Genomic DNA, 27,197 nt, shown 5'->3' with positions numbered 1-27,197 from the left:
GGTAGAAATAGTGTCAGAAATGAATAATGGGAGAGTTCACCTCGTTCAAATGCCAAGTTTGTGTCACTTTGCTCCTTCTGCTCTTGGTTTGCCTCTTAACCACCTGGTGATCTGGACAGTCCTGGTTGTGCAGCAGCTGAGGGCTGAGAGCTCTGCCTGGGCAGAGGCCATGGGGATGGAGTCTGGTATTTTCCAGATGCCCAAACTGCTCCCATTTGTGCAGTCATTCTTAAATGTAGCATGGAACTTGTTTTACCTGGAATTTGTTGCGTGTTGGGGAACCTTTCTTCATGGAAAAGCAGAGCCCTCCCTCAGAGAAATCCAGAGAGTTTGTTCCTGGGGTGCTTTATTTCACCTTGATGTCCTGAGGCTTGCTCTAAAGCTCAAACCACCTCAGATATCCTGCTGGAGGCTTTCAGCCTTGTTTGTGACCCCTCCTCACAACCCAGGCCCCTCTCCTGTGTTGCTCGGGGTTGGGTCGTGCCTGTCAGGGTATCCAGCTGGGAACAAGATGCTCTTGGTTGAAGGTGCTCTGTGCCAAGATGAACGCTGGGGGACTGAGAAGCCCTGGAGCCTTAATAAGATAATGGCCTGGGCATTTGCATTCCTGGCACCCTGGAGGATGGCTCTCCTCGCTTGATTTGCTAATGTTTTCTTATACCTGAACTGTTTGTGGTGGTTAAAGCAAGGGCACAGAACTCTGGGGAAGGTCAGGAAGGTTTTCCAAGCCCTAATAATAGTTAACGTTAGCCAATGATTAGGGAGGGGGTGGCTGCCAACTTTGGTAAGGCTCTGGACTCTGCAGCAGCCCCCCACCCCATTTATATGCTGTTTCCTTAAAACTTGGGAATTAATGATGATCAGGGAAAGCTCTTCGCTCATCCCATTCCCCAGGGAGGGGGCAGTGACTTCTTGCCCCCATGCATACCTCAGGTTGCTTTGAATTGAGATTCGGATACAGGGGGGGGCAGATGTGCTGCTCTGCACCAGAATAAGGGCTGAGCATCATCTGAAGTGGATCCCTGGCCCAGGGACTGTCCAGGGTCTCATCCTGCCCCATGATGTGTTGCTTGGTGTTCAATCGTTGCCCTGGATCCCTGCAGGATGATCCCTGCTCTCAAACTCCTCTGACAGTTGCCTTTAAAGATCTCCTGTGTTTCAGTAAGAATGAATCATCCCTTTGTGAAGTTCAGAAACCCCTGATGATGGCAGACTGCAGCCCGAGGAGGAGGTGCCTGAAGAGCTCCAGCCCCCAGAGCTGAGGGAAGAAACATGATGCAGAGCACTGAGAAACCAAGACTTGGTGAAGGATCCAGCAGGGCCCGGGCTGGGGACAGGTAGGTCTGAGAGAAGGACCACAATGCTTCCCTGGTGCCCAAAGAGGCCAGTTCTGCTCTTGCAAGTAATTCTTCCCACCTCCCAAAAAGGCACTGGGAAAGCTCTCCTGATGCTGAGCAAGGCTTGCAGCCCTGCAGTGGGTGAAGCAATGGCCCTGCACAACTCCCAGGGTTTGGACTGGAATCGTTTGCAGTAGAACCACAGGTGTGTGTTGTTGTCTTCAGACAACCCTTCTTGTGGCAGCTGGCTTCACACCACTGAGTCCATGGGGTGGAAAAGGCTGTGAAATTAATCACAGCTGAAATAGTTTTAAATTGGAAGAGGGGAGATTGAGGTTAGACATTGGGAAGAAATTCTTTGCTATGAGGGTGGTGAGAGCCTGGCCCAGGCTGCCCAGGGAAGCTGTGGCTGCCCCATCCCTGGCAGTGTTGAAGGGCAGGTTGGATGGGGCTTGGAGCAGCCTGGGCTGGTGGGGGGTGTCCCTGCCCATGCAGGGGTGGGACTGGATGGTTTTAAGATCTCACCCAAACTATTCCAAGATTCTGTGATTGAGCAGCTCTTTTGGCTCCTGCCCTGGGCAAGGGGTATAGAGGGATGGGGGAGACATTAATGCTGTCAGGGGGCTGGCACAGGGCAGGAGTCAGTGGATGTGTGGCTGTGGTTGGGGAGCTGCTGTTATTGCTTCTCTTTTCCCTGTAAAACCTGAGCAGGGTTTTCCTGCCTTTGCACTTCCCATTGACTCTTGCTGGGTTTTCTCCCAGTGTGTGTCCTGCTTGGCTGGGCACTTGTCACTTGCTCCAGGTAACATTACAGTGTGACTTTGCCACTCTCAGCTTCTTGATCTCATTTTGTTCCTTCTGCCCAGACCCAACAAAAAAGGGAATAATTTCTGGGGAGACTTTCACAGTTGGGAGGTTTTATTTTTCCATCCTCCTTGGCACTTGCCAAACCTTCCTGGAGAAGAGAGGTGGCAGCAGAGGTAGCACTAGGTGAGTGTTTCATCCTGGACATTCCCCTGGGAGTGAACACCACCAGACCTTGCCCCAAACGTGACATTTTTGCTGTAATTTCTCATTTTACTGCCATTGTTCAGTGCTGTTCAGGCAGTGGGGCAGGCACTGGGGTGTTTCCCTGTGAGAAGGGTCCAGCATCATCCTCAGCAAATTGATGGGAAACTCCCATTGAATTAAACCCTTAGTGGCTTCTCCTCTGCCTTGGCTTAATTTTAGATTTCAAACACCAGTTCTTGTATCTTCATCTATCAATTCAGGGTAGGGGGTTTCAATCACCAGAAATCTTTCCAAGCAGGCACTCAAAAACTGTTGGGAAAATGGAGGAGTAATCATGATCCTGCAGCTAGGAAGCAGATGAGGAGGCCAAGCCTCAAACAAAGCAAAACCTCCAGGAAGCAGAAAGTAGGTCAGGTTGATAAGGATGAGCACAGAGGGACAGCATTAATATGGAGAGGAAAAACAAAGACGGAAAGAGATCACCCCATGGCCCTGCTGGAAGAAGGCAGGGACTGGCTGCTGGGGACAGCTGAGATCCTTAAGCCTATTTTTTTTCTTCCTTAAAACCTGTTATCCCTGAAGAGGTCAGCTGCCATGGAGAGGCAATGGCAAAAAATCTCACAGGAGGGGTGTGAGACCTCAGCCTGGGTTTGGAAAGGGGAAAGTTGGGAAATGCTGCAGATAAAGGAGATGTTTGTGAATCTAAATAAGTCTGGATGGAGTTGCTCGAGGGGTCCTGGAGAGCAAGGAGCAGGGAGCAGCTGGTTGGCGTTGAAGATGCTGTAATGTTTGTCTGGGAGGAGGATGAGGGAAAGAAGCTGGGAGGTTACAGGCTCATTGGTCTGGAAAATCCTACAAACTGCCCAGAAGCATCTTAAAAAAAACACAAACCGCAGCACAGCACCACAGGCTCATGGAGAGCCAGGGGCAGGGACACGGGGCAGTGCAGGAGCAGGTCACACCATTCCCATGAGTGGGGGGAATTCAGAGCAGGGAGTTAAGAGCTAGAATTGGATGGATCGAGTGCCCCCCAAAAACGGGCCCTTCTGCTTTAAATAAACCCAGATGGTGCAGGATGAAATGTTGGGAAAACTCTAGCTGTTCCCAGGAGAGGGGAGTTGGGGAGGAAAGATGCAAGAAGAGGATCAGTAAGATCCTCGGGAAGGGTTTGCCCTGGAAATGGCACAACTGCAGCTTGGGATGGAGACGTTTTGGCAAATCCCAAATATGCTGGGAGCCCAGTGAGGATGCTGCACAGATGGATGCTGGATACTGCAGCCCAGAGCCACCCCGTGGGGCCACATCCTCACATCCTGCATCCGTCCCCTCCCAGCCCCCAGACGTCCCCTCAGCCGCAGCTCCCGCTGGCTTCCTGCTGATGTTTGCAGATATGCTAATTGGCTCATTAATCACCACCCCCCACAGCTGTAATTGTGCTCCCTTTGCATCGATTCAGGAGGTTTGGAGAAGCCTTGGCTCTTCCCTCAGCAGAGATAATTCCAGGGAGTCAGTCCCAACATGTGCCTTTTGCACAAGGCCAGAAAACACAAATCACCTCAGCCAGGTTCTTGTCACCCCTGCTCAGCACCAGGCACCTGAGAATGGCTTCAAAAGGGGGGTTGTCCTTCCAAGAACCAGCCATGATAAACCCAAGAAGCTCCTCCAGTCCTGACATCAAAAGAGAACACATTCCTCAGCCCCAGAAAATGAAGGAAATGGAACTTAAAGCTCTGTTTCCATCTTGACATCCCTCACACCAGCTCTTTGCCTGGGGCAGCCACAGAACCACTGCATTTTAGCTGTGAATTTAGGGCCTGTCTCAGCACAGAAGGTTTAGAAGATGGAGACAGACTTCTTAGTAGGGCCTGTTGGGATAGGACAGGGGGTGATGGTTTTAAACTAAAAGAGGGGAGAGCCAGACTTGGATGTAATAAGAAATGTTTTATGATGAAGGTGGAGAGGCAGTGGCACAGGTTGGCCAGAGAAGTGGTGGCTGCCTCATCTCTGGAAACATGCAGGTTGGACATAGTGCTGAGCAACCTGGTCTAGTTGAAGATCACAGAACCACAGACTGGTTTGCTTGGGAAGGGACCTTAAAGCCCATCCGGTCCCACCCCTGCCACAGGCAGGACACATCCCCCCCCACCCCAGGCTGCTCCAAGCCCCATCCAACCTGCCCTTCAACACTGCCAGGGATGGGGCAGCCACAGCTTCCCTGGGCAAAGATGCCCCTGCTCACTGCAGGAGGGGTTGGACTAGGTGACCTTTAAAGGTCCTTTCCACCCCAAGCCATTCAATGATTCATCCTTGGCTGCTTCCCCCACTCAGGGATGTGCCTCCAGAGAGCACAGCACCTCCCAGGAGCTCTGACCACACAACCCCAGAGAAAGGATGGAGTGGGCAAGGTTTGGGTATCTTGAAAACATTTTATTTCATCACTATTCCGTAGTAGCATAAATAATAGGCAATGACAGCACATGGATCATAACAGCAGGAGCAGGGCACAAGGTCAACCAACAGAGAGGAGAAACTGTCGCACGGGCGGTGCCGGGCAGTTCAGCTGCTGCTGTACTTAAAATATATATTATATCTCTAGTAAACCAGCAGTATTTGGTGTCGTTCCCTGTGCTACAGGCCTAATCCACACCCCCCTTGGCTGCTGATGCCAACAAGTCCCCACCAGGTCCATCCCATGGGGTGAGTCTGCCCGGGGACCCTCGGCGCCAACCAAGTGACATCCTTCCCCTCCCCATGTCCCAGCAGCACAGAAGTGGCCAAATCCCTCTTTGCAGATGCAGAGGGAGCAAAAATCCCCCTCAGGTTAGGAAACCCAGCCCCTTTTTTTCAGTTAAAGGATGTAGGTGCTCTTGGAGGGATGCATGGACACGTGGAGCCACTCCCTTCTCCAGGCTGCAGCCTGGGGACACACAGGCTGCTCCAACCAAAGCCTGGGTGTGTCCATGGCCACCACCCCAGCAGCACGGGAAGGGTCCCAGGTTCCCACCACGGCAGCAGCAGGTTTTGTGGATCCAGCCCTTCCCACACCCCGCGTCCAGTTCTGCACCCACTGACACACAGGTGTGTTGGTTGGGTTGTCCTTTGCATAGGAAGGAGAAAAAAAAAAAAAAAAAAGAATAGCAAGGAAGCATCAGGCTTTCCCTGGGATTGGCCACCACCTCAGCTCCTCCTGTGCTGGGAAATCCTGACAGAAGGGACACAGCTCCAGCTGCCTCTGGGGTCTGGTGGTGTTAGTGCTGGACAAGCCGAGGAGGACGCAGTTCCAGTTAGCGAGTGGGCTCTTGGCAGGTCACTTGACTTCTGGCTCAATATTCTGTGTGAGTGGATACAATAAATTTGAAGAGCGAGTATAAACAAAGAAAGTTTATTTATAAAACGTCCCTGGAAGTTAATTATTCTTCGGGTTGTTCCGTAAGTTTTTCAGCTCCAGCTGTAGCTGCCGGATCCGTATGTCCTTCTGCGAGAGCTCGTCCTTCAGCCGCCGGATCTCGTCCTGCTGTCGGAAGAACATCCGAAGGAGCTGGAAGGGAAGGAAGGAAGGAGCTGGAGGGACCACACCAGCCACTCACCAGCCACTCACCAGCCCCTGGAGCTGTTTCATAACTCGGCTGCTTTGGCAACACGACTTCGTCTGCCGCGCTGCCGGGTTTCCTGCTGCAGCCTCTGGCTCGGGGACACCCTGCACATGCCATCTGCAAACTCAGCTCCAGCAAAACCAGTTCTTTCCAGGAGCAAGTGCTGATGTTTCCCCAGCACCACCCTCAGCTGTTCCCAGAGGAGGATTTTAATAAAAATGAAGAAATGCAGGAGCTCAGTGCTGCTCCTTCTGGGTGCTGTGTGGTTATGGAGCAGGATTCTGGGAGCTGCGGGGAAATGTGTGTCCAAGGCAGCTCAGCTTGGGAGCACAAGCAGAGACCTGCAAAGGGGTGGCTTCCCAAGCACCCAGGAAGTGTCCCCACCAGCAAGTGACTGTCCCCAGGCCCTGGTTTGTCTCCAGGCCCTGGTTTGTCCCCACATTGTCCTACCTCGTTCTCCGTCCGGGGCGGCACATTCTCCAGCAGGTCGATGCCGTTAACCTTTTTTTTCTCCCTCACCGGTGCCTTGAAGACAATCTTGGATGTCCTCTTGTAGCCCTCCTTCAGCGACATCAGGATGGGATCTGGGCGGGGCAGAGCACAGGAAGGGGTCGGGGAGGGGGGTCGTGGTGCCACCCCGCTGCCTGGTGTCACCCACCCTGGTGGCTTTACCTCTGTTCACCCCGCTCAGCCACTCGTCGGGGGTGAGGGCTGGCTCGGTCCCTGGGGTCATGGGGTAAATGTCCTCTTGGTACGTTTCTGACTGGAAAACACAGGGAAAGAAAAAAACAAACAAAAAAAAACCACACAACAAAGCCACTTCTGTGAACCTGCTCCCAGTCTGAACTCCCAGCTTCAATTTAGCACAATGACAAGGTGCTGGAAATGGTCAGTGCTTCAGCACAGGCCACCCCAGCCAGGTGGGGTGGCAACCAGCTGGTGTTTGCACCATGAAGTCGGAGGAGACACACTGTGCTTGGGGCACAGGCTTTGGGAACTGCTGCTGGGTTTGCATCCAGCCTCGATGGTGCTGGGAAGGCAAACAACAAGTCCTGCTCCAGCTCCGAGATGTATTTCATCGGAAACAGCCCTCAAAGCCCAGGTGAGATGAGCCCCTCGCTTTCTGTCACCAGGGACCACTGCTTTGAACCCCACGACTGCACCAAGGCCTGGAGCAAGGCAGAGGTGTGTTGCCTCAAAACATTCCTGTTAAACCCTGGGTAAAAATCCCCTTGGAATCATAACAAAGGGGAGGTCTGAGACTGGTGCAAAGAGACTCGGTGGTGGGGCTGGTCAGCAAAGCTGTGGGGGCTTCTCCACCCCCTCGGGCACCACCCCAAGGACTCACCCTCCTCGGCACGATCATGGAGATGGGCTCGATCAGCCCCTTGAGGGTGACGAGCTTGTAGAAACGAAAGACCTCGCAGGCCGACACGTCCAGCCCGTGCTTCGGCATCACCCCTGCGGAGGAGACACTGACCATAACCCCGGAGCTACGGGCACCCACCTGCCTCCCCAGCACAGAGCACCCCAAAGCATCCTTGCTCTCCGTCAGGACACCCAGATCCTGGCTGAATGAATCCCTGCCATCACACTGGGGACAGACCTGGGCCACAGCAGGGACGTTTGCAGGGACACCAGGAAAGGGGTGAGCAGCTTTACTTCAGGATAAACCACAGACTGATGTCACAGAATCATCATCATAGAATCTTAAGGTATGTCCTCTGGTGAAGGCCTGTGCCAGCGGGAAGGGTGACAGCCCAACTGTCTCACCACAGGGACAGCACAGCCATGGGAACCCTGCCCTGTGCTGACGCTTCAGAGCCAGCACAGCCACTGCCCAACCTGTGCCAAACCCAGTTCCAAGCAGCATTTTAATTAAGCTCCTTCCCCCCTCTCCCCACAGGCCCCAGGCTGGGCAGCCTGGCCATCCTCACCCAGTCCTTTCTGGGGGGCGGGGGAGCGAAACTCCATCAGGTAACTCAGGTAGGGCTTCTCTGAGCCGATCTCGTAGTACCGAATGTTGCCGTCACCCTGGAGCCAGCACAAGAGGAACAGTTCATTGCTTGGCCAACGTGAGGTTGGATAACCTCTCCTGGGCAGAGACAGGCTGCAGAATCATGGGACCAAAGCCCTACCTTGCCAGCCAGGTACAGCATGTGTGTGTCAGCATCGTAGAAAGGGAAGAGGAGACCCGAGAGCCCATCGATCTCCTCCTCGATCAGGGGCATGGACAGGTCTTCCTGCACAAGAGGAAAAAATACATTATTAACCAGGGAAAGAAATAAATAGCCTGAAGAAGACAGTGCTTAGAGCACCTTCCAGTGCCTGAAGGGGCTCCAGAAAAGCTGGGGGGGGACTTGAGACAAGGGCAGGGAGGGATGGGATGAGGGGGAAGGGTTTCCAGCTGCAAGAGGGGAGATTGAGGTGAGATCTGAGGAAGAAGTTCTTTGCTGTGAGGGTGGGGAGACCCTGGCCCAGGTTTCCCAGTGAAGCTGTGGCTGCCTCATCCAGTCCATGGTTCTGTGACCATTTGTGCAGAGCAGGGGTCCCAGTGGGGAGGCAGGGGGGGGTCCTGGCACCCACCTGGTCCCACAGCGCGATCTGCCGCGTGTTCCAGCGCGAGACCCCCGTGGTCAGCAGCCGCTTCGTGCTGCCCAGGAACACCACCCGGTTGACGCGGTGGTTCTTGCAGCTGGCCTCCTGCAAGGCAGGAGCAGGCTCGTTGGCAGCCCCTGCCCCACCACGGCCCCCAGGCCTGCCCCTGGCACAGCCCCTTCCTTGGGGGGTACCTCGACCTGCCATCCCCCCAGTGCCTCTTCTGGCTCATCCCAGTGGAAGGCGGCTCTGCGTGGGCAGCCAGCACCCACATACCATCAAGTGTCTGTCCAAAATGAATATGCCCATGGCCCTAAATACTAGATGCCACCTTCACTGAGAAGCCACCATCTTCCTCCAAACTGGGGCTCTTTCTGGACCATTCTGCGCCCCCCTCTCATTTCTACTGTTTTCCACAGATTCTTAATTACTAAAAGAACAAAAGCCTCTAACTCCCGTGCTTGGGGTGAGGTTGAGCCTTCCCCATCATCTCCCTCTAGTTAAAAAAAAACAGCCCCTTCCCACAGCAGAGAATGACCCGCAGACCCTGACACATGCAAAACACGAGTGTCAACTGTACCTTGCAAACGTTTTTTACGTGTTTCCAGTGGGATTCCTCCCTAGGACCTCATTCCTGACCCCCCCATCCCCTGCTGCACGAGCACCACACCTGCAGGACCCTGCCGGAGCGCGGCTCCACCACCCGCAGCTTCTTGTCCTTGCAGGTGGTGGCCAGGAGGCTGCCATCAGTGTTGAAGGACATGCAGAGGATGACGTCCGTGTGGCAGTCGATCATCTTCACTGGCTCCCCGATGTCCAGGTTCCAGATGAGGACCTGCAGGAAAGTGAAGACATTCTTGGCTGTGAGGGTGGGGAGAGCCTGGCCCAGGTTGCCCAGGGAAGCTGTGGCTGCCCCATCCCTGGCAGGGTTGAAGGGCAGGTTGGATGGGGCTTGGAGCAGCCTGGGCTGGTGGGAGGTGTCCCTGCCCATGCAGGGGGACCGGACTTGAAGGTCCCTTCCAACCCAGTCTGGGAGCCTATGATTCTGGAGTTGGGTGTTGCTTGAGGCTGCCTCCTCCCAAGTTTCCCTGGTGAAGCTGATGGAGGGGGGGTCTGGGGGTCTCTGTGCCCCTGTGGTCTGTGCCTGCCAGGGATGGGGATTGCAGCCAGGGTGGGATGCTGAGGGCAGGACTCCCAGACTGCTCTGGCCAGGAGGCAGATGCTGGGACTGGATGAGCTTTAAGGTCCCTTCCCACCCAAACCAGCCTGCAATTCCATGATTCTAAGGTGGGATGCTGCCCTGGTGTCTCCACTCCTGGAGATCCCCCACCCCTCCTGCAGCCTCCACATCTGCTTTGGGTATCGTGACATCTCCTATTTGGGCTGCAACCATCCCCCCATCACCTGCAGAGCCCCTTCCCCCCTGCCAGGGCTGCCCCACAGCTGCTGCTCCTGCAAAATTAAAACGAGCAGGTGCGAGGCCCTGGCAGGAGGGAGGCACCATCTGCTGTCTGCAGGGCGGGTCGCCTCATTCCAGACGGCTGGATGCACACAGGGAGCTCCCACTTGTGTCACGAGCAGACAAAGCCTCTGCAAGGCCAGCCCTGGGCAGCGGGGCCAGGCTGGGCTCACCTTATAGTCGTAGCCGGCGCTGAAGAGGATGTTGTTGGTGGTGGGATGCCACTCGACCAGCCCCACGCGCCGGCTGTGCCCGTACAGCTCCAGGACGGCCTCCGTCATGTTCCTCTTCAGGCCGCCCTCTGGGATCTCCCAGATCCTCACCTGTGGAATAAGGCAGGTATTGGGGTGGGTTTGGGCCACCTGAAGCCCTCCCAAGGGGGCTCCTGGATCCCTGCAGTGCCCTCATCCTGCTCCCTCAGGCCTGTCCTGAGGCTGATCCGGTCCCCAGCGAGGGCAGGGGGGAGCAGAGAGCCCATCCCAAGGGATCAGCAAGCACTGGGGGAACGGTGCCTAAAGGTGGCAGAGCTTCTGCCTCTGGACTGCAGGTGCTGAGGAGAAGAGACAGGACGAGAGGGAAGGGTTTCCAGCTGCAAGAGGGGAGTTTGAGATGGGATCTGAGGGGGAAATTCTTTGCTGTGAGGGTGGTGAGACCTTGGCCCAGGCTGCCCAGGGAAGCTGTGGCTGCCCCATCCCTGGCAGTGTTGAAGGGCAGGTTGGATGGGGCTTGGAGCAGCCTGGGCTGGTGGGAGGTGTCCCTGCCCATGTTCTTGAAGGTTCCTTCCAACCCAAACCATTCCCTGATTCCAGGATCCGTGCTCAGCTGGGAAGCATGGCTGGGCTCTGCAGCACAGCCTCACAGCTGCTCCCAATGGAGCTCATCACTCCTTGCAAAAAAAAAGGGGGTGGCAGCCAGGGCTGGGCTGTTCAAGGCAGGTTTCCCATCACCACAGTCCCTGAAAACCAATGTGTCAGAAGCGGCTGCAGTACCAACACTGTCCTGCTGCCAGCATAGACATAGCTAGAGGTGACCCCAAACTCAACTGTTGGGTTTTGCCACCTCCTCCCACCCTAGGATGAAAACAATGCTTTTGGAAAATTATCATTAAAAAAACTCAACTAATTAAAAAATAGAGGAGCAGCCCTCAAAGTGCCTCTATCCATATCCTCCCATGGCACTAGGACAGACAGATGGGATCCAGCCTGCAGAATTGGAGCCTTTCTCTTTCAACCCATCCTAAGAAGCCTCCTTGATCAATTTTTCCCTAAAAACCCCTTTCCACAAAGGGACGTGTCCTGCAGACAAGCTGCCCTGCTGCAAAACTCCTCCTCTATCTCTGAGGCCACATCAGCTCCGTGCCTCGCAGAGCTCTGGCACAGGGAAAATGCAGAAACACCTACAGAGACTGGGGAACTCCCCTTTTAATCCTCCTGCTGGGTTTGTCCTGCCCTTGGAAAGCTCCTTCCCAAAAAAAGCCTTTGCAGCGTTTCAGCAGCTGGCAATGCTGCAGCAGGACAGGGAAGCAGAGGATCAGCCCTGCTGCTGATTGTCCTGCAAGGACAAACAATCAATTCACAGTCCCCGTGGGAGGACACCAGGGCAGACCCTGTTATGGAAACAGGGATGGATGGGTATGGGTTTGTTGAGCCTGGGAGCAAGGAGGGAGAGCCCAAAGGTGCAAGACCTGCCCATAAGCATCACCCCAAGCAGGGGCTGGCACTGGGAGCTACAAGCCCACCCCCCTCCAACTCATCCCCATCAAGGGGAACCACCTCCCACCAGCCCTCTCCAATCCAAACAGCCTCAGGGGCAATTAACTTCATTTCCCAGGTTTGAGGATGGCACATGAAGCACCTTCCCTCCCTCCCTCCCTCCCAGCCCCTGCTGTTCCCAAGGTTACAACCTGCAGTAGGAGGCAGCTCCCCGTGACTCACGGCCACCACCTGCACGGCTCCCCCCGCTCCATCCCTTTCCCTGCCAAGCTTCCAGCTCATGTAAAACACCAACGCAGGGAACGGAGGAAGAGGATGAGGCACTGGGTGATAACGCAGCAAAGCTCCAAGGATCAGGAGAGGCAGCTTTGGAACTGGTTCAAAACTGGGTCACCCCAAGCCCTGGCTTCTGCCGTGCAGGATGGGCGACGGGTTCTGATCTTCTCCCTTGTACCAAGGTTGGTTTTTTTCCCCCTTTATGACACAGCCTTTGGGATGGGCTGGTTTGTGTCCAGAAAACAAGAAGGAGGATGCAAAGCTACATGAAGATGACCTGATTCCTCCTCCCCTGGCCTATGAAAGGAGCCTTTTCTTGCTCATATCCCTGGGTGGATCAGGCCACGAGAGAAGTCGCAGCCCTCTGAGAGCAAGAAGGATTAATAATAGTGTTGCTGTTGGGCTTGGGGAAAAGGAAATAAAAAGGACCTTGTTGTGCACAGCTGTAGGGCTGATCTGCAGCAGGGGACACAGAAAGAGCAGCACTTGTGACAATAAGTGACACTGGGGACAGCAGAGGAGCTGGGCACTGGCCACAGCCCCTGCACTGGTGACACAGGAGCCAGGGATTGAAACAATCTGCCTATTGCTCTGCATCAATATCTCCCCCTCTTTTCACTCCTGAGGTGGCTGAGCCACAGAATTCCAGAATCCTGACACGGGGAGGGTTGGAAGGAGCCTCTGGAGATGATCTAGTCCCACCCCCTGCTCAGGCAGGGTGCCAGGAGGTGCTGGCCTGAAGCATCCCAGCTCACCGAGGTGTCTTCGGAGCACGAGGCGATGATGTTCTCAATGAAGGGGTTCCACTTGATGTCCAGCACGTTGCCCTGGTGACCACAGACTTTGGGGTAGTTTGGTTCGATCCGGCCTGTCTGCAGTGTAAAATAAACCAAACAAAAGAGAAAAAATAATAGGCATAAAGTTGCTATTTTTAAGGCTGGAGCCTTAATGATGTTCAACAATTGCTTAATGACTGTAATAACTTAACTGTGACACGACTTGATGGGATCCTTCAACATGGATGGAAAGCTCTGCAAGACTCTAAGGCACAACCTGGTTCTGACACCCCAGCAGAGTGAGGACCTGCAGAGGTTAGTGCACAGCACAGCCTCCTCTCAAGGTGCCCATCACAGATGGGTTGCAAGGACCCCCTCTTGGGATCCTTCAACATGGATGGAAAGCTCTGCAAGACTCTAAGGCACAACCTGGTTCTGACACCCCAGCAGAGTGAGGACCTGCAGAGGTTAGTGCACAGCACAGCCTCCTCTCAAGGTGCCCATCACAGATGGGTTGCAAGGACCCCCTCTGCTCCTTGCAGGGACCTTGCAGGGACCTTGCAGGGACCTTGCAGGGACCTTGCAGGGACCTTGCAGGGACCTTGCAGGGACCTTGCAGGGACCTTGCAGGGACCTTGCAGGGACCTTGCAGGGACCTTGCAGGGACCTTGCAGGGACCTTGCAGGGACCTTGCAGGGACCTTGCAGGGACCTTGCAGGGACCTTGCAGGGACCTTGCAGTGACCCCCAGCTCCTTGCACGGACCTTGCAGGGACCTTGCAGGGACCTTGCAGTGACCCCCAGCTCCTTGCACGGACCTTGCAGGGACCTTGCAGGGACCTTGCAGTGACCCCCAGCTCCTTGCACGGACCTTGCAGGGACCTTGCAGGGACCTTGCAGTGACCCCCAGCTCCTTGCACGGACCTTGCAGGGACCTTGCAGGGACCTTGCAGTGACCCCCAGCTCCTTGCACGGACCTTGCAGGGACCTTGCAGGGACCTTGCAGTGACCCCCAGCTCCTTGCACGGACCTTGCAGGGACCTTGCAGGGACCTTGCAGGGACCTTGCAGGGACCTTGCAGGGACCTTGCAGGGACCTTGCAGGGACCTTGCAGGGACCTTGCAGGGACCTTGCAGGGACCTTGCAGGGACCTTGCAGGGACCTTGCAGGGACCTTGCAGGGACCTTGCAGGGACCTTGCAGGGACCTTGCAGGGACCTTGCAGGGACCTTGCAGGGACCTTGCAGGGACCTTGCAGGGACCTTGCAGGGACCTTGCAGGGACCTTGCAGGGACCTTGCAGGGACCTTGCAGGGACCTTGCAGGGACCTTGCAGGGACCTTGCAGGGACCTTGCAGGGACCTTGCAGGGACCTTGCAGGGACCTTGCAGGGACCTTGCAGGGACCTTGCAGGGACCTTGCAGGGACCTTGCAGGGACCTTGCAGGGACCTTGCAGGGACCTTGCAGGGACCTTGCAGGGACCTTGCAGGGACCTTGCAGGGACCTTGCAGGGACCTTGCAGGGACCTTGCAGGGACCTTGCAGGGACCTTGCAGGGACCTTGCAGGGACCTTGCAGGGACCTTGCAGGGACCTTGCAGGGACCTTGCAGGGACCTTGCAGGGACCTTGCAGGGACCTTGCAGGGACCTTGCAGGGACCTTGCAGGGACCTTGCAGGGACCTTGCAGGGACCTTGCAGGGACCTTGCAGGGACCTTGCAGGGACCTTGCAGGGACCTTGCAGGGACCTTGCAGGGACCTTGCAGGGACCTTGCAGGGACCTTGCAGGGACCTTGCAGGGACCTTGCAGGGACCTTGCAGGGACCTTGCAGGGACCTTGCAGGGACCTTGCAGGGACCTTGCAGGGACCTTGCAGGGACCTTGCAGGGACCTTGCAGGGACCTTGCAGGGACCTTGCAGGGACCTTGCAGGGACCTTGCAGGGACCTTGCAGGGACCTTGCAGGGACCTTGCAGGGACCTTGCAGGGACCTTGCAGGGACCTTGCAGGGACCTTGCAGGGACCTTGCAGGGACCTTGCAGGGACCTTGCAGGGACCTTGCAGGGACCTTGCAGGGACCTTGCAGGGACCTTGCAGGGACCTTGCAGGGACCTTGCAGGGACCTTGCAGGGACCTTGCAGGGACCTTGCAGGGACCTTGCAGGGACCTTGCAGGGACCTTGCAGGGACCTTGCAGGGACCTTGCAGGGACCTTGCAGGGACCTTGCAGGGACCTTGCAGGGACCTTGCAGGGACCTTGCAGGGACCTTGCAGGGACCTTGCAGGGACCTTGCAGGGACCTTGCAGGGACCTTGCAGGGACCTTGCAGGGACCTTGCAGGGACCTTGCAGGGACCTTGCAGGGACCTTGCAGGGACCTTGCAGGGACCTTGCAGGGACCTTGCAGGGACCTTGCAGGGACCTTGCAGGGACCTTGCAGGGACCTTGCAGGGACCTTGCAGGGACCTTGCAGGGACCTTGCAGGGACCTTGCAGGGACCTTGCAGGGACCTTGCAGGGACCTTGCAGGGACCTTGCAGGGACCTTGCAGGGACCTTGCAGGGACCTTGCAGGGACCTTGCAGGGACCTTGCAGGGACCTTGCAGGGACCTTGCAGGGACCTTGCAGGGACCTTGCAGGGACCTTGCAGGGACCTTGCAGGGACCTTGCAGGGACCTTGCAGGGACCTTGCAGGGACCTTGCAGGGACCTTGCAGGGACCTTGCAGGGACCTTGCAGGGACCTTGCAGGGACCTTGCAGGGACCTTGCAGGGACCTTGCAGGGACCTTGCAGGGACCTTGCAGGGACCTTGCAGGGACCTTGCAGGGACCTTGCAGGGACCTTGCAGGGACCTTGCAGGGACCTTGCAGGGACCTTGCAGGGACCTTGCAGGGACCTTGCAGGGACCTTGCAGGGACCTTGCAGGGACCTTGCAGGGACCTTGCAGGGACCTTGCAGGGACCTTGCAGGGACCTTGCAGGGACCTTGCAGGGACCTTGCAGGGACCTTGCAGGGACCTTGCAGGGACCTTGCAGGGACCTTGCAGGGACCTTGCAGGGACCTTGCAGGGACCTTGCAGGGACCTTGCAGGGACCTTGCAGGGACCTTGCAGGGACCTTGCAGGGACCTTGCAGGGACCTTGCAGGGACCTTGCAGGGACCTTGCAGGGACCTTGCATTGCTGCGGCCGGGGAGCGGGGCGGGGGCTGGAGGGGACGGGGACAGACGGGGGGACACGGGCTGTGTCCGGCAGGAGCTGCACTGAGCGACAGAGAGATAAACCCAGCCCGGCAAAAACACATCCCTCCCTCAGCCTGCTCTCTTGTTTTCCACAGAATCCCACGCTGGTTTGGGTGGGAAGGACCTTAAAGCCCATCCAGTCCCACCCCTGCATGGGCAGGGACACCTCCCACCAGCCCAGGCTGCTCCAAGCCCCATCCAACCTGCCCTTCAACACTGCCAGGGATGGGGCAGCCACAGCTTCCCTGGGCAGCCTGGGCCAGGCTCTCACCACCCTCACAGCACAGAATTTCTCCCTCAGATCTCATCTCCATCTCCCCTCTTGCAGCTGGAAACCCTTCCCCCTCATCCCATCCCTCCCTGCCCTTGTCCCAAGCCCCTCCCCAGCTTTCCTGGAGCCCCTTCAGGCACTGGAAGCTGCTCTAAGGTCTCCCTGGAGCCTTCTCTTCTCCAGGCTGAACACCCCAGCTCTCCCAGCCTGGCTCCAGAGCTGCTCCAGCCCTGGGATCATCTCTGTGGCCTCCTCTGGGGAGATTCTTCATTATTATGAGAGTGAAATTCTTGCTCAATAATTATTAGAGCGAATATTCTTGCTCAGGTTGCTGCTGCAGCTCTAAGTCATCCCTTGGCCACGGCCCAAATACAAGATGAGAACTAGGTTGGCCTTAAAACACCCAGGACCTGGTTATCTGGGTTATTTCATCTATGGAGGTGAAGGGGGAAAAAACCAACAACAATAAAGCCAGTGCCTACTCTCCCTGCCTTCAGTAAGTGACCAAAGGGACATCCCTGCTCCAGGGCCATGGGTGCCCTTCCCCCTCTCTGCAAGTAGTCATTAAATCCCCCGGGGGTGCCAGGGATGGGATCACATTCCTGTCCAAGGCAAGGCTGGTTCCTAACTCATCAGCCTCTTTCTAATTAGGGCCCTGCACGCCAAATTCCCAGCCCACGGGGTTAATTTTCCCCTGGGTGACTGGTGCCTGCCCGTGGGATTTCAGCCCCTCTTAGGGCCAGTTGCAGGGCAGGGCAGGGTGGAAGAGCCAGGATGGGGTGGCTGTGCCTGTCTCAGACTCCCTTTGTCTTGCTCAGAGAGCCAAAATTGAGATTATTCTGCCCATCAGCCACAACCTGGCTCAGATCTGAGCTGCCACATCAGCCCTGGACCCTCTGCTGCCTCCTGCCACCCCCAATGCATTTTCTTCCCTTCATTTACCCAGCAGCTTCACCCCTCTAAGTGGCAGCATCAACCTGCTTGACATTCCTGCCTTTTTCTGAGAGCTGAAAAGGCCTTTTCCTGGTTGTTGCCCCACACTGGCTTTCAGTAGTGCTGTCATCATCCCTGCAGCTTTCTGGGGATAAAAACCCAGCCAAGTCACTTGCTGACAGTTTTGCCAGGGAGACTCAAAGCTCCAGAGACTCCAGATGATGCCACAGCTGGAGGGATAGACCCCAGAACCACCCCCCATCCTCAGCAGAGAAGGCAAATCCTTCATTTAAATAAAAATTAAAGTATTTCTGATGCAGAGCCTAGAAAACAGCTTTGATTTATATCTATATCTATATCTATTATCTATATAGAGATAAAAATTAGTTTTCCCCTAAATTGAAATTTTCCAAAAGGGCTGGAAGGGAAGATTTAGGCAAATGTTGCTTTTCACTAAAAACATCTCAATATCTAAAACTAGTGGTCACCTTCAGGAGTTGTTCCCTCAGGGCACTGGGTGCCCTGGCTGGATACCCAGAGGGGCTGCTGGTCCTGGTGGATGCTTGGGATGTGAGGAAGGAGCTGCCCATCACCTGGGGAGACCCCCAGAGCTGCTGCCTTCTCCCAGGCTCCACTGCAAAAACCCTGCTGTGAAAAGCTTGGGGTCTCATCCTGCACACAAACATCACCCAGAGCAAGACATGGATTTGCAGCCTCCAGGGACAAGAAGCCAAGATTTGGGGAGGAAAAACCCAAAAGTGAGACAGAGAAAGTGGAGGGAAAGGCAGCAACGTTGGTGCTTCGTTAGTTCTGCCTCCCAGTACCTCCCAGTCACCCTCCTGTGGATTAATGGGCTGCACAGCACAGCTGGATGGGTTATTACATGAATACACCCCCAGACGTTGCTCACCCAAACAGCTCAGATTCTGGAGCTTTCCCCCTGTTTCCATATTTGCATCACCACAACATCATCAACACAGGGTCTAGGGCAGAGATCCAGGCAGCAGCTGCTCAATTCCAGACCCACAGACCTTGTAACTGCACCAGTTAATACCCAAATCACTTGAATTTGGAGCAAGCAGCTCAGTGATTTCCTTTGCAAAGCAGATTTGATGGGTTTGGTCAAAATTCCTGAGCCTTTCTAGAGGCTGGAGCAGAGTTTGGTGATGAGGGTTGTTTCTGCTCAAGAAATGCAGAGGTTTGATTACAGTAAGTTGAGGGCAGGCAGGAGCTGCCCCTGCCCAGGGCTCCTGAGAGAGGAGAAGAAGCCAAAGAAAGGAAAAAAATGCACCTAAAAAGGTATTTAAATTAAAATCAGGGGTTCATGGCACAGCTCCCCATGGAGTCACCCTCCCCAGAGCTGTGCATTAAGCCACAGGGAATCCTAATCACTGGATCCCTGAGCTAAGGGCAGCTCAGTGACCCAGATACTGTCCCTCCAGCCAGAGCCTGCCCGGGCTCCCCAGGCTCCTGCAGCTCCCACGTCACCCATGGCATGAGCTGGAAGGAGCAAATCTTCCAGCAACTTCAGCCCCTCAAAGCCCTCCCTTGGCTGCAGCAATTAGGAGGGCTTGAAAAGCAGAATGATACTGGTGTTCTGGTTGGGGGAGAAAGGACAATGAATTTTTGTAAAGTTGGTTTGATTCAGTTATTTTGCTGCTTGGTGACCAAGAAGGAACCTTCCCGTGGGAACGGCTGGAGCAGCAGCCAGGAGAGATGGACCAGCAGCAGGCAAGGCCCAGGAGGGATGGACACAGGGCTCTGGGAAGGGGAACACCATCACTGGGACCTGCAAAGCCTCTTTGTTCTCAGAAGCTCCACTTAGAGAATCCCAGACTGGTTTGAGTTCAAAGGGACCTTAAAGCCCATCCAGTCCCACCCCCTGCATGGGCAGGGACACCTCCCACCAGCCCAGGCTGCTCCAAGCCCCATCCAACCTGCCCTTCAACACTGCCAGGGATGGGGCAGCCACAGCTTCCCTGGGCAGCCTGGGCCAGGCTCTCACCACCCTCACAGCACAGAGTTTCTGTCACTCTGAGTCATCAAAGTGTTTCTGTGAGTGGTGTGAGCTCAGAAGCAATTTGGAGACCAGTGTCCATCCCCACGGATGTCTTGGCCCTCACCAGACTCAAGCAATGGGAAGCACCATCACTTCAGGCCTTCAGAGCAGCACAGGCTCCAGGCTCAGGATGGTAGGACTCCACATTTGCTCTAGAACCAGCAGGAAGGTCAGATTTTAATCTATGCATTTAACAAAATCTGCTTTTCACCAGCCTGCCTGGAAATACAAGCCCAGAACGTTTCCAAATCATCATGTCATCCTAGACTGGTTTGTGTTGGAAGGGACATTGAGGATCACCTGGCTCCAAACCCCAACCCATGGGCAGGGACTCCTCCCACTACCCCATCCTCATGGCTCCTACAAAGCTCTAAAAATGTGACAAACACCTTAATTCAGTTCTACCCTCCAACCAATCCTGCCTGGAAAACATTCCAGCAGCAGCCACATCCCTCCAGCATCGACGCCAGCTCCTGTCCTGGGGTGAGGAACCTCCCTGAGGAAGGGGCACCCACCACCAGCCCCAGGACTGGCCAGGCCACCCTTCCCCTGCCAGCACCTCCCTGATCCCTGATTTGCTTTTCCAGGGGGGTGAGGGGAGGGCTGGCTGAGCCACAGGGGATTTACAGGGTTTGCCAGGAAATCCTTGAGCACACACGAGTCTCCACGGGCTGAGATGAAAAGCAAACACATTTATTGTGTCTCTTTGCAGCAGGTCTGTGCTCCTTGAGAGCCAAACCAGGCTGTCCTGACCCGGGGCAATTCCCAGCTCTGGTTCCCTACAGGGGAAGGTCGGGGCAGGTTAATGGATGGTTATTAGGAACCAAATCAAACAAATCCTGCAGGAGCAAGAGAGGAATTGAACAAACCCTCGGCAAGGACCCAGGCTGCCCACGGCCACCATGTGCTGCTGGGCTTTGGACATCCCCCCTCTCCACCTCTCCTGCCCTCCCAGCAGCATCCCTGCTCCTGGGATGCTCATCCAGCCTCCAGTGGCTGCAAACCTCTGGATGGGAGTGTCTGCATGGCCCCACCTTGGCCAGACTGAGCAAGGACATGTGTTCCCAGCAGGATCATCCCCAGGAGGGGTGGGACACACAGCTGACCTGGCTGGCAGCTGCTCCAGGGAGGCTCAGTACAACAGATCCATGGAAAGACCCCAAAAATCAAGCAACATGTGCATGAAATCAGCAATACAGGCTGCCCAGGGAAGCTGTGGCTGCCCCATCCCTGGCAGTGTTGAAGGGCAGGTTGGATGGGGCTTGGAGCAGCCTGGGCTGCTGGGAGGTGTCCCTGCCCATGGCAGGGGGTGGGACTGGGTGGGCTTTAAGGTCCCTTCCCACCCAAATAGTGTCATGATTCTGTGGCACATTTTTCATGGAAACAGCAATTCCAAGCCCTGGAATGTCTGAAGGTGCCCAGCAGGTTCTAGTGACCATCCCTGGTCCCACAAGGTCCCTCTTCCATGCCACAATCCAGGCTGGAGCAGCTCTGCTCTGGAGCCAGGCTGTGAGAGTTGGGGTGTTCAGCCTGGAGAAGAGAAGGCTCCAGGGAGACCTGAGAGCAGCTTCCAGTGCCTGAAGGGGCTCCAGGAAAGCTAGGGAGGGACTTTTCAGCAGAAAGGGCAGTGAGGGGACAAGAGGTCATGGTTTTAAACTGAAAGAGGGGAGATCTAGGTGAGACATCAGGAAGAAATTCTTCACTATGAGGGTGGTGAGAGCCTGGCCCAGGTTGCCCAGGGAAGCTGTGGCTGCCCCATCCCTGGCAGTGTTGAAGGGCAGGTTGGATGGGGCTTGGAGCAGCCTGGGCTGCTGGGAGGTGTCCCTGCCCATGCAGGGGGTGGGACTGGGTGGTCTGTGAGGTCCCTTCCAACCCAAATAGTGTCATGATTCTATGGCACATTTTTCATGGAAACAGCAATTCCAAGCCCTGGAATGTCTGAAGGTGCCCAGCAGGTTCTAGTGACCATCCCTGGTCCCACAAGGTCCCTCTTCCATGCCACAATCCCTGGGGGAGCACCACAAGCTGCTGTGCCTCAGTTTCCCCAGGATCCATGGTGCTATCACTGTCTCTGGCAAGACTCCAGTTTCAGGGGTGCTTTGGGATAAAGAAAAGCTCCTATTTTTTCACTTCCCATTAAAATCACATCAATTTCTGGATGACTTCACTACCCTTGCTGTTACACAACCAAACCAAGCCATAAAGCAAGGAGACAAATCAGCCCTTTTTTAATGCCTTTTGGGTGTTGTTCTGTTATTTGATGGGGGTTTTTTTTGCCAGGATAAACGCTTAAATATCAATTAACTCCCCCTGTGTGGATAAAAATACGCATCAATGAAATACATACGATGGGTTGTAAGTGTCCCAGCTCCTCCACCGCCTGCCCTGGGGACCCACAGAGCCCCCCACCCCGCCCAGCAACCTCCCAGAACCATTTGCAGGGGATTAAAGCCCCGAAGCCTCATTTCGGAGCCTTTATCTGCACCGCAAAAGCAGCAGCCGCGCTCCGGCTTGTTAATGAATGAGACAAAAGCCCCTATAATGTCCCTGTGAAACTGGATTGTGGAACACTAAAAAAGAAACCCACGTTTATTTGGAACAAAAAAAAAAAAAAAAAAGCGAGGAGAGGGTTTCTCTCTGGTTTAACCGGCAGAGGGGGCAGGAAAAGCTGAATTTCACCCGGTTTTGCTGCAAGTTCTGCAGCATCAAGGGGGGCAACAACCCACGTTGCCCTTCCCAAGCTCCTGGCAGCCCCAGGACCCGGGGTTTCAAGCCTCCTTTCCCAGCACCAGCTCTCCGAGAAGCGTCAAAAATCCTGCTTTCCGACTGATTCAGGTGCTTTAGAAGCAGCCGGATCCCCAGGCCGGGCTTGATCTCCCTGGAAATGCCGGGACATCAGTGCTCAGCAGGGATCAGCACTGCTGGGGTGGCAGCTTTTTTTGTCACCCTCAGGTCTTTCCTATGGGTATTTTTTCCCCAGCCCCAGGTTACAGGAGGTGTCTCCCTCCTGCAGACTAAACCCAGAGAAGAATTCACAAAAAAAACCCATTAAACCCCCCCCCAAAACCCTCCAAAGTACAGATTTATTTCCTTTTTTTCTACCTTTAAAGGTAGAAAAGCTCCAAGAACATGGAACTGGTTCATGGCACAAAGAAACAGAGATTATTCCCTATTTATTTTTATATATATATTATTTTTTTTCCCTGCAGGAAAACCTCTGAGCACTTTGAGGGGCAGCAGTTCCAAGGAGAGCAGCTGTGTGATGAGCTTGCCTGTTCTCAGCCCAGCCTTGGCAAGTAGGTGCCCTGTGGGGGGGGGGATCCCTTGGGCAATGCCACGAGCAGCCAGGCAGTGCAGATGCCACCAGGACCTTGGGCCAGGACAAGCCATCCCTGAGCCAGGGCAGGTTGCCCAGGGCTCCCAGCCCACTCCCCTCACTCTCCAGCTGCCACACAGCAGGCAAGGGGGGTCACCCCAGGGGTGATTGTCACACATGTCACGCAGTCAAGGGCCACTGCTCCTCTGCTGCATCCCTTTGCAGTTCCCTGCTCAGGCTCTCCCTGTCCCCCCTCAGAGCTGCTGAGGAGGTCTGGGGGCTCCACAGGGATTAGCAATGGGTTTGTCACCTCCGTGGGCTGCTCCTGCCCTGGGCAGGCTTGTCCAGGTTCCCACGGTGGAGCCCCATCCCATCCCTGCCCACGCAAGGGGCAGCTCCAGCAGCTCCCAGCTGAGACACGAACAACAGCTCTGGGCTCCAGCTTCCTCCACAGAAACAGAGACTCCCCTTTCCTGCTCTGCTTCCTTCAGGCAGATAACATTGTCTGGCCAGGAAAAGCTGCTCCTGCCCTGGGCAGGCTTGTCCAGGTTCCCACGGTGGAGCCCCATCCCATCCCTGCCCACGCAAGGGGCAGCTCCAGCAGCTCCCAGCTGAGACACGAACAACAGCTCTGGGCTCCAGCTTCCTCCACAGAAACAGAGACTCCCCTTTCCTGCTCTGCTTCCTTCAGGCAGATAACATTGTCTGGCCAGGAAAAACAAGGAGAAACAAAACCCCTGCCCTGGCAGGACAAGCCATGCCAGCCCCCCTTCCCTGCAGCATCAGACCCCCCAGCTGCTCCTCCCTCCCTCACCCCCAGCCCCCTTCCAGTTTGCCATCAGGCCCAGCTGAGATCAATCCCCATCCCACTAAATCTTGGGTTTCCTCAGCTGTTTTGGCCAGCCCAAGGCCAGAAAAGCCTCTGGAAGGACACAGGCTGGTTGGTGCAGGTGACCTGCAGCACCAGGGTGTTTTGGTTTGGCTTTTGTTTTCTTAAATTTATCAACTGGAAAACAAAAATCATGTACCCTGGAGTGTTTGAGAGCCCAGCAGTGGTGAAGGCTCCTCTGTGGGTGACTTTGTGCTGGCAAGGATGGGGGTGGAAGTGCTGGATTTAATGTTGGTGCTAAGGGATGTGCAGTGCTATGGGAAATCTGCTGCTTGGGCTGTAAGGATCCAACTTCAGGCTCTCTCTGCTAAGAGAATAATGTAGTTTCAGCATTTCTAATGTTTCTGGGATTTTTACACAGATTTTTTTTTTTTTTTTTAAATGGAGCCCAAACCCCTGGCTTTCCTGTCATTTCATGGGTCCTTCTCACTCAGCCCCTCTCCATCCAGGCATCCCATGGTGGAGAGCACACAGGATGGCTCAGGGTTGCTGGGAGCACATCCAGAGCAGATGTGAGGTCCCTGCTGGAGCACAAACAGGGATGGAATTGCCCTGAGCTGCAAAGTTGCACTGCCTGAGCAAGACTGGGTTTTGCTGGTGGTGCTGGGGCTTAATCCATTACTGGTGACTCAGAAGACACAGACATTTTGGGGACAGTCTCCTCTCCCCTTCAGCCTGGAATCCTTCTGTGGTTTGAGGAGCAAATCCTCTTCTCAAGCCTCAGCTCCAGTTCTCCTTCACCCACTCACTGGGGACATTTATAGCAGAAAAACCTCCGTGGTGCTGGGGAGAGGATGGTTCCCAGTGGCTGAGGACCCAGAATTTGGGATCCTGCCTTGGTTGCCCATCATAAACAAGGAACCAGCATTTCTGAGATGCTGGGAGAGCAACATCTGGCTCAGCATTTGCAAACATCATGTCACTCGGAGCAGAGGAGGCTCCTGGTGAGCAGTTCTGAGCAGAGCAGAAAGGGCAGAAAGGTGGGGGAAAAGTAATTTTAAAAAAATGAAAAGATGGCAGCAGATCAAATCCTGAGTAGATCTGCAGTATCTGGGTTACCTTAATTATCTTGGGCTAAATATGGAGGCCAATTAATTAGAGGGCGGCTGATTTCCAAAGAAAATTAGTTTATTCTTAATGAGCTAATCAGTCCCTATTTGAAAGGAACAAAAATAATGAAGGGATGAGGTTGTCCAAAGGCGTGTGCAGCCACTTGTCAGGGAGGGCTGGGACTGATTGGGTGCAACGTTGCCAGGATTTCCAGCCGGGCCCCACGATCCCCTCGGAACAGGTTGCAAACGGCCTCGTGCTCCCCCTGCTCTGACCCTGCTGGCACCCAGGTGTGGCTGCCAGGGAAAAAATAGGATGGTTTGCTGGAAATACTGGTTATTAGCACCAGATTTAGGACCACGAGCAAGCGGGGTGCTGGGTGGGCATCCTCCCAGCTCAGGGCCATGGGGAGGGGGGCAGAGACAGGGGCTGGAGGCTCCGACGGCTCCCACAAAGCTCCTGGTTTTTGGAATATTCATTAGAGTCAAGCTGTGTGCTGCAATTAAGACACTGATTATAATTTCTTCCATCTGTAGCTGACTCTGCTCCAGGAATTAAAGAGGAATTCAGGAGAGATGTGAGTGTTGTGGGGGGAAGTGTCCTGGAGCAGTGCTGGGGCTGGGAGGGCAGCTCCTCCTTCCCGCCCCGCTGGATCCCAAACGCTGCTCTGGTTCCAGGGGCAAAGCAAAAGTGATGTTTGTGTCACGTTCAAGGTCACTGCTAATGGGTTTTTTCCTCCAGGAGACACAGCTCTGTGTCTACCCTGGGGACCAACACTTGGCTGGGCATCACATCCCACCCTGAGCGTGGTTCCATAGGAACTTAAGATTGTGTGAGGAAGAGACGGAATTGTAGGATCATTGAATTGTTTGGGTTTGAAAAGACCTTGAAGATCATCCAGTCCAACCATTAACCCAGCCCTGCCAAGGCCACCACTGCCCCATGTCCCTCAGCACCACATCTACAGGGCTTTGAGATCCCTCCAGGGATGGGGACTCCACCAGTGCCCTGGGCAAAAGGGCTTTTCCAAAGATAAAGGTGGGCGCACAGCCGTGTTCTCCCTTTGGGGCTGTCCAGGGTGTGACATTTAGAATGCCAGACTGAGACTGGTTTGGGTGGGAAGGGACCTTCAAGACCACCCAGTCCCACCCCCTGCATGGGCAGGGACACCTCCCACCAGCCCAGGTTGCTCCAAGCCCCATCCAACCTGCCCTTCAACACTGCCAGGGATGGGGCAGCCACAGCTTCCCTGGGCAGCCTGGGCCAGGCTCTCACCACCCTCACAGCCAAGAATTCCTTCCCGACGTCTACCCTCCATCTCTCCTCTTCCAGCTTAAAGCCATTCCCCCCTCGTCCCACCCCTCCATGCCTTCATGAGAAGGGCTGGAGCACCTGCCCGTGCCTCGGGACCGGCGTCACCCCCGCCAGGGCCTCACCTGCTCGAGGGGGATGACGAGGAAGGAGCCGCCGCCGGCGCTCTCGGTGACGATGGCCAAGAAGCGGGCGTTGACGGCGCAGAAGTGGTTGTCGTGGACGTTCTTGGTGATGGGGATGCCATCGAAGCAGTGCTCCCGGCTGGCCACCTTCCCGTAGACGTTCCGGAACTTGGAGCTGCGGTACTGCGGGCGCCATGACATCTGCTGGGCACAGACACAGCCTTGAGACTTCCCAAAACATCCCCCCTTCCCAGCCCCCCGCGCCGCTCCCCAGCGCCCGTGCTCGGACCTGCCAACGTGATGCACTTGGGGGGTTGGGAAATAGAAAAAAATCAGGGTTTTGGATGTTCTTTTACAGAATAACAGGAGAAGTGAGGGGCAGCTGGGGGAGGTGCCTGCTGCAAAATTGATGCTGATGTCTCCTCTGCAGCATGAGGCAGAACACGCAGGGCAGGCGCTTCGTGCCCGTCTGACAAAGGAATTAAGGCTTTTAATGCACTGACTTGGAAGTGGGTTGGTCAGGCCCACGTGAAGGCACCGGGGTGGAAGGAGAGCAGGGAGGGAGCCCGGGGGGGCTGCAGGCTGGGCTCCTCTGCTGTGTCCCCTCTGGGTGTCCCCACAGCATCAGGGAATCACACCCCGGCTTGGGTTGGAAGAGACCTTCAAGACCATCCAATCCACCCTCCCTGCCATGGGCAGGGACACCTCCCACCAGCCCAGGCTGCTCCAAGCCCCATCCAACCTGCCCTTCAGCACCTCCCAGGGACAGGAATTCCCACACCAAGTCCAAGTGCTGCAGCTGCATGTGCAGAAATGAGGGCACTGGCACGAGCAAGAGAGAGAGTTGTAGAATCACGGAATGGTTTGGGCTGGAAGAGACCTTGAAGATCACCCAACTGTTTCCCAGCCCTGCCAAGGCCCCCCCTGCCCCACGTCCCTCAGCACCACATCTACAGGGCTTGGAAACCCCTCCAGGGATGGGGACTCCCCCCCTGCCCTGGGCAGCCTGGGCCAGGGCCTGACAAACCTTTCCAGGAAGAAATCATTCCCAATATCCAATCTATCCTCACAGCATCTGCCACCTGGCCTGCAGGAAACCTGCCCACAGCCAGAGCCCTGTGCAAGGCTCCTGCTGTGCTGCTTTCACCCCACATCCCACCCCAAATCCCAACTGTTTCCCATCCCACCAGCATCCAGTGGGAGCAGCCTCGCTGCACAGGAGCTGCCAGCAGCCCCCAGGCTGGCAGGAG

At 55.6% G+C, this 27,197-nt stretch overlaps 1 protein-coding gene across 1 annotated transcript in view; it reads right to left on the bottom strand.

Annotated features, from left to right (window-relative positions):
• Positions 1–5,754: 5,754 nt before the first annotated feature.
• CORO2B (coronin, actin binding protein, 2B) overlaps positions 5,755–27,197 on the bottom strand; it is a 28,676-nt gene continuing 7,233 nt past the window's right edge. Inside the window, exons 2-12 of the mRNA XM_009995138.1 lie at positions 25,948–26,148; positions 12,742–12,858; positions 10,172–10,321; positions 9,210–9,374; positions 8,528–8,644; positions 8,080–8,184; positions 7,879–7,975; positions 7,290–7,402; positions 6,614–6,704; positions 6,392–6,525; positions 5,755–5,886 (exon numbers count right to left, since the gene is read on the bottom strand). Of these exons, the coding sequence (XP_009993440.1) occupies positions 5,755–5,886; positions 6,392–6,525; positions 6,614–6,704; positions 7,290–7,402; positions 7,879–7,975; positions 8,080–8,184; positions 8,528–8,644; positions 9,210–9,374; positions 10,172–10,321; positions 12,742–12,858; positions 25,948–26,148 (1,422 nt within the window). The remainder of the gene's footprint in view (positions 5,887–6,391; positions 6,526–6,613; positions 6,705–7,289; positions 7,403–7,878; positions 7,976–8,079; positions 8,185–8,527; positions 8,645–9,209; positions 9,375–10,171; positions 10,322–12,741; positions 12,859–25,947; positions 26,149–27,197) is intronic.

This window comes from Chaetura pelagica, unplaced genomic scaffold (assembly GCF_000747805.2).
Source record: "Chaetura pelagica isolate M959 unplaced genomic scaffold, ChaPel_1.0 scaffold833, whole genome shotgun sequence".
NCBI lineage: Eukaryota > Metazoa > Chordata > Aves > Apodiformes > Apodidae > Chaetura > Chaetura pelagica.
Note: the sequence above shows the minus strand (reverse complement) of the source record. Positions and strands in the feature narration are given on the sequence as shown.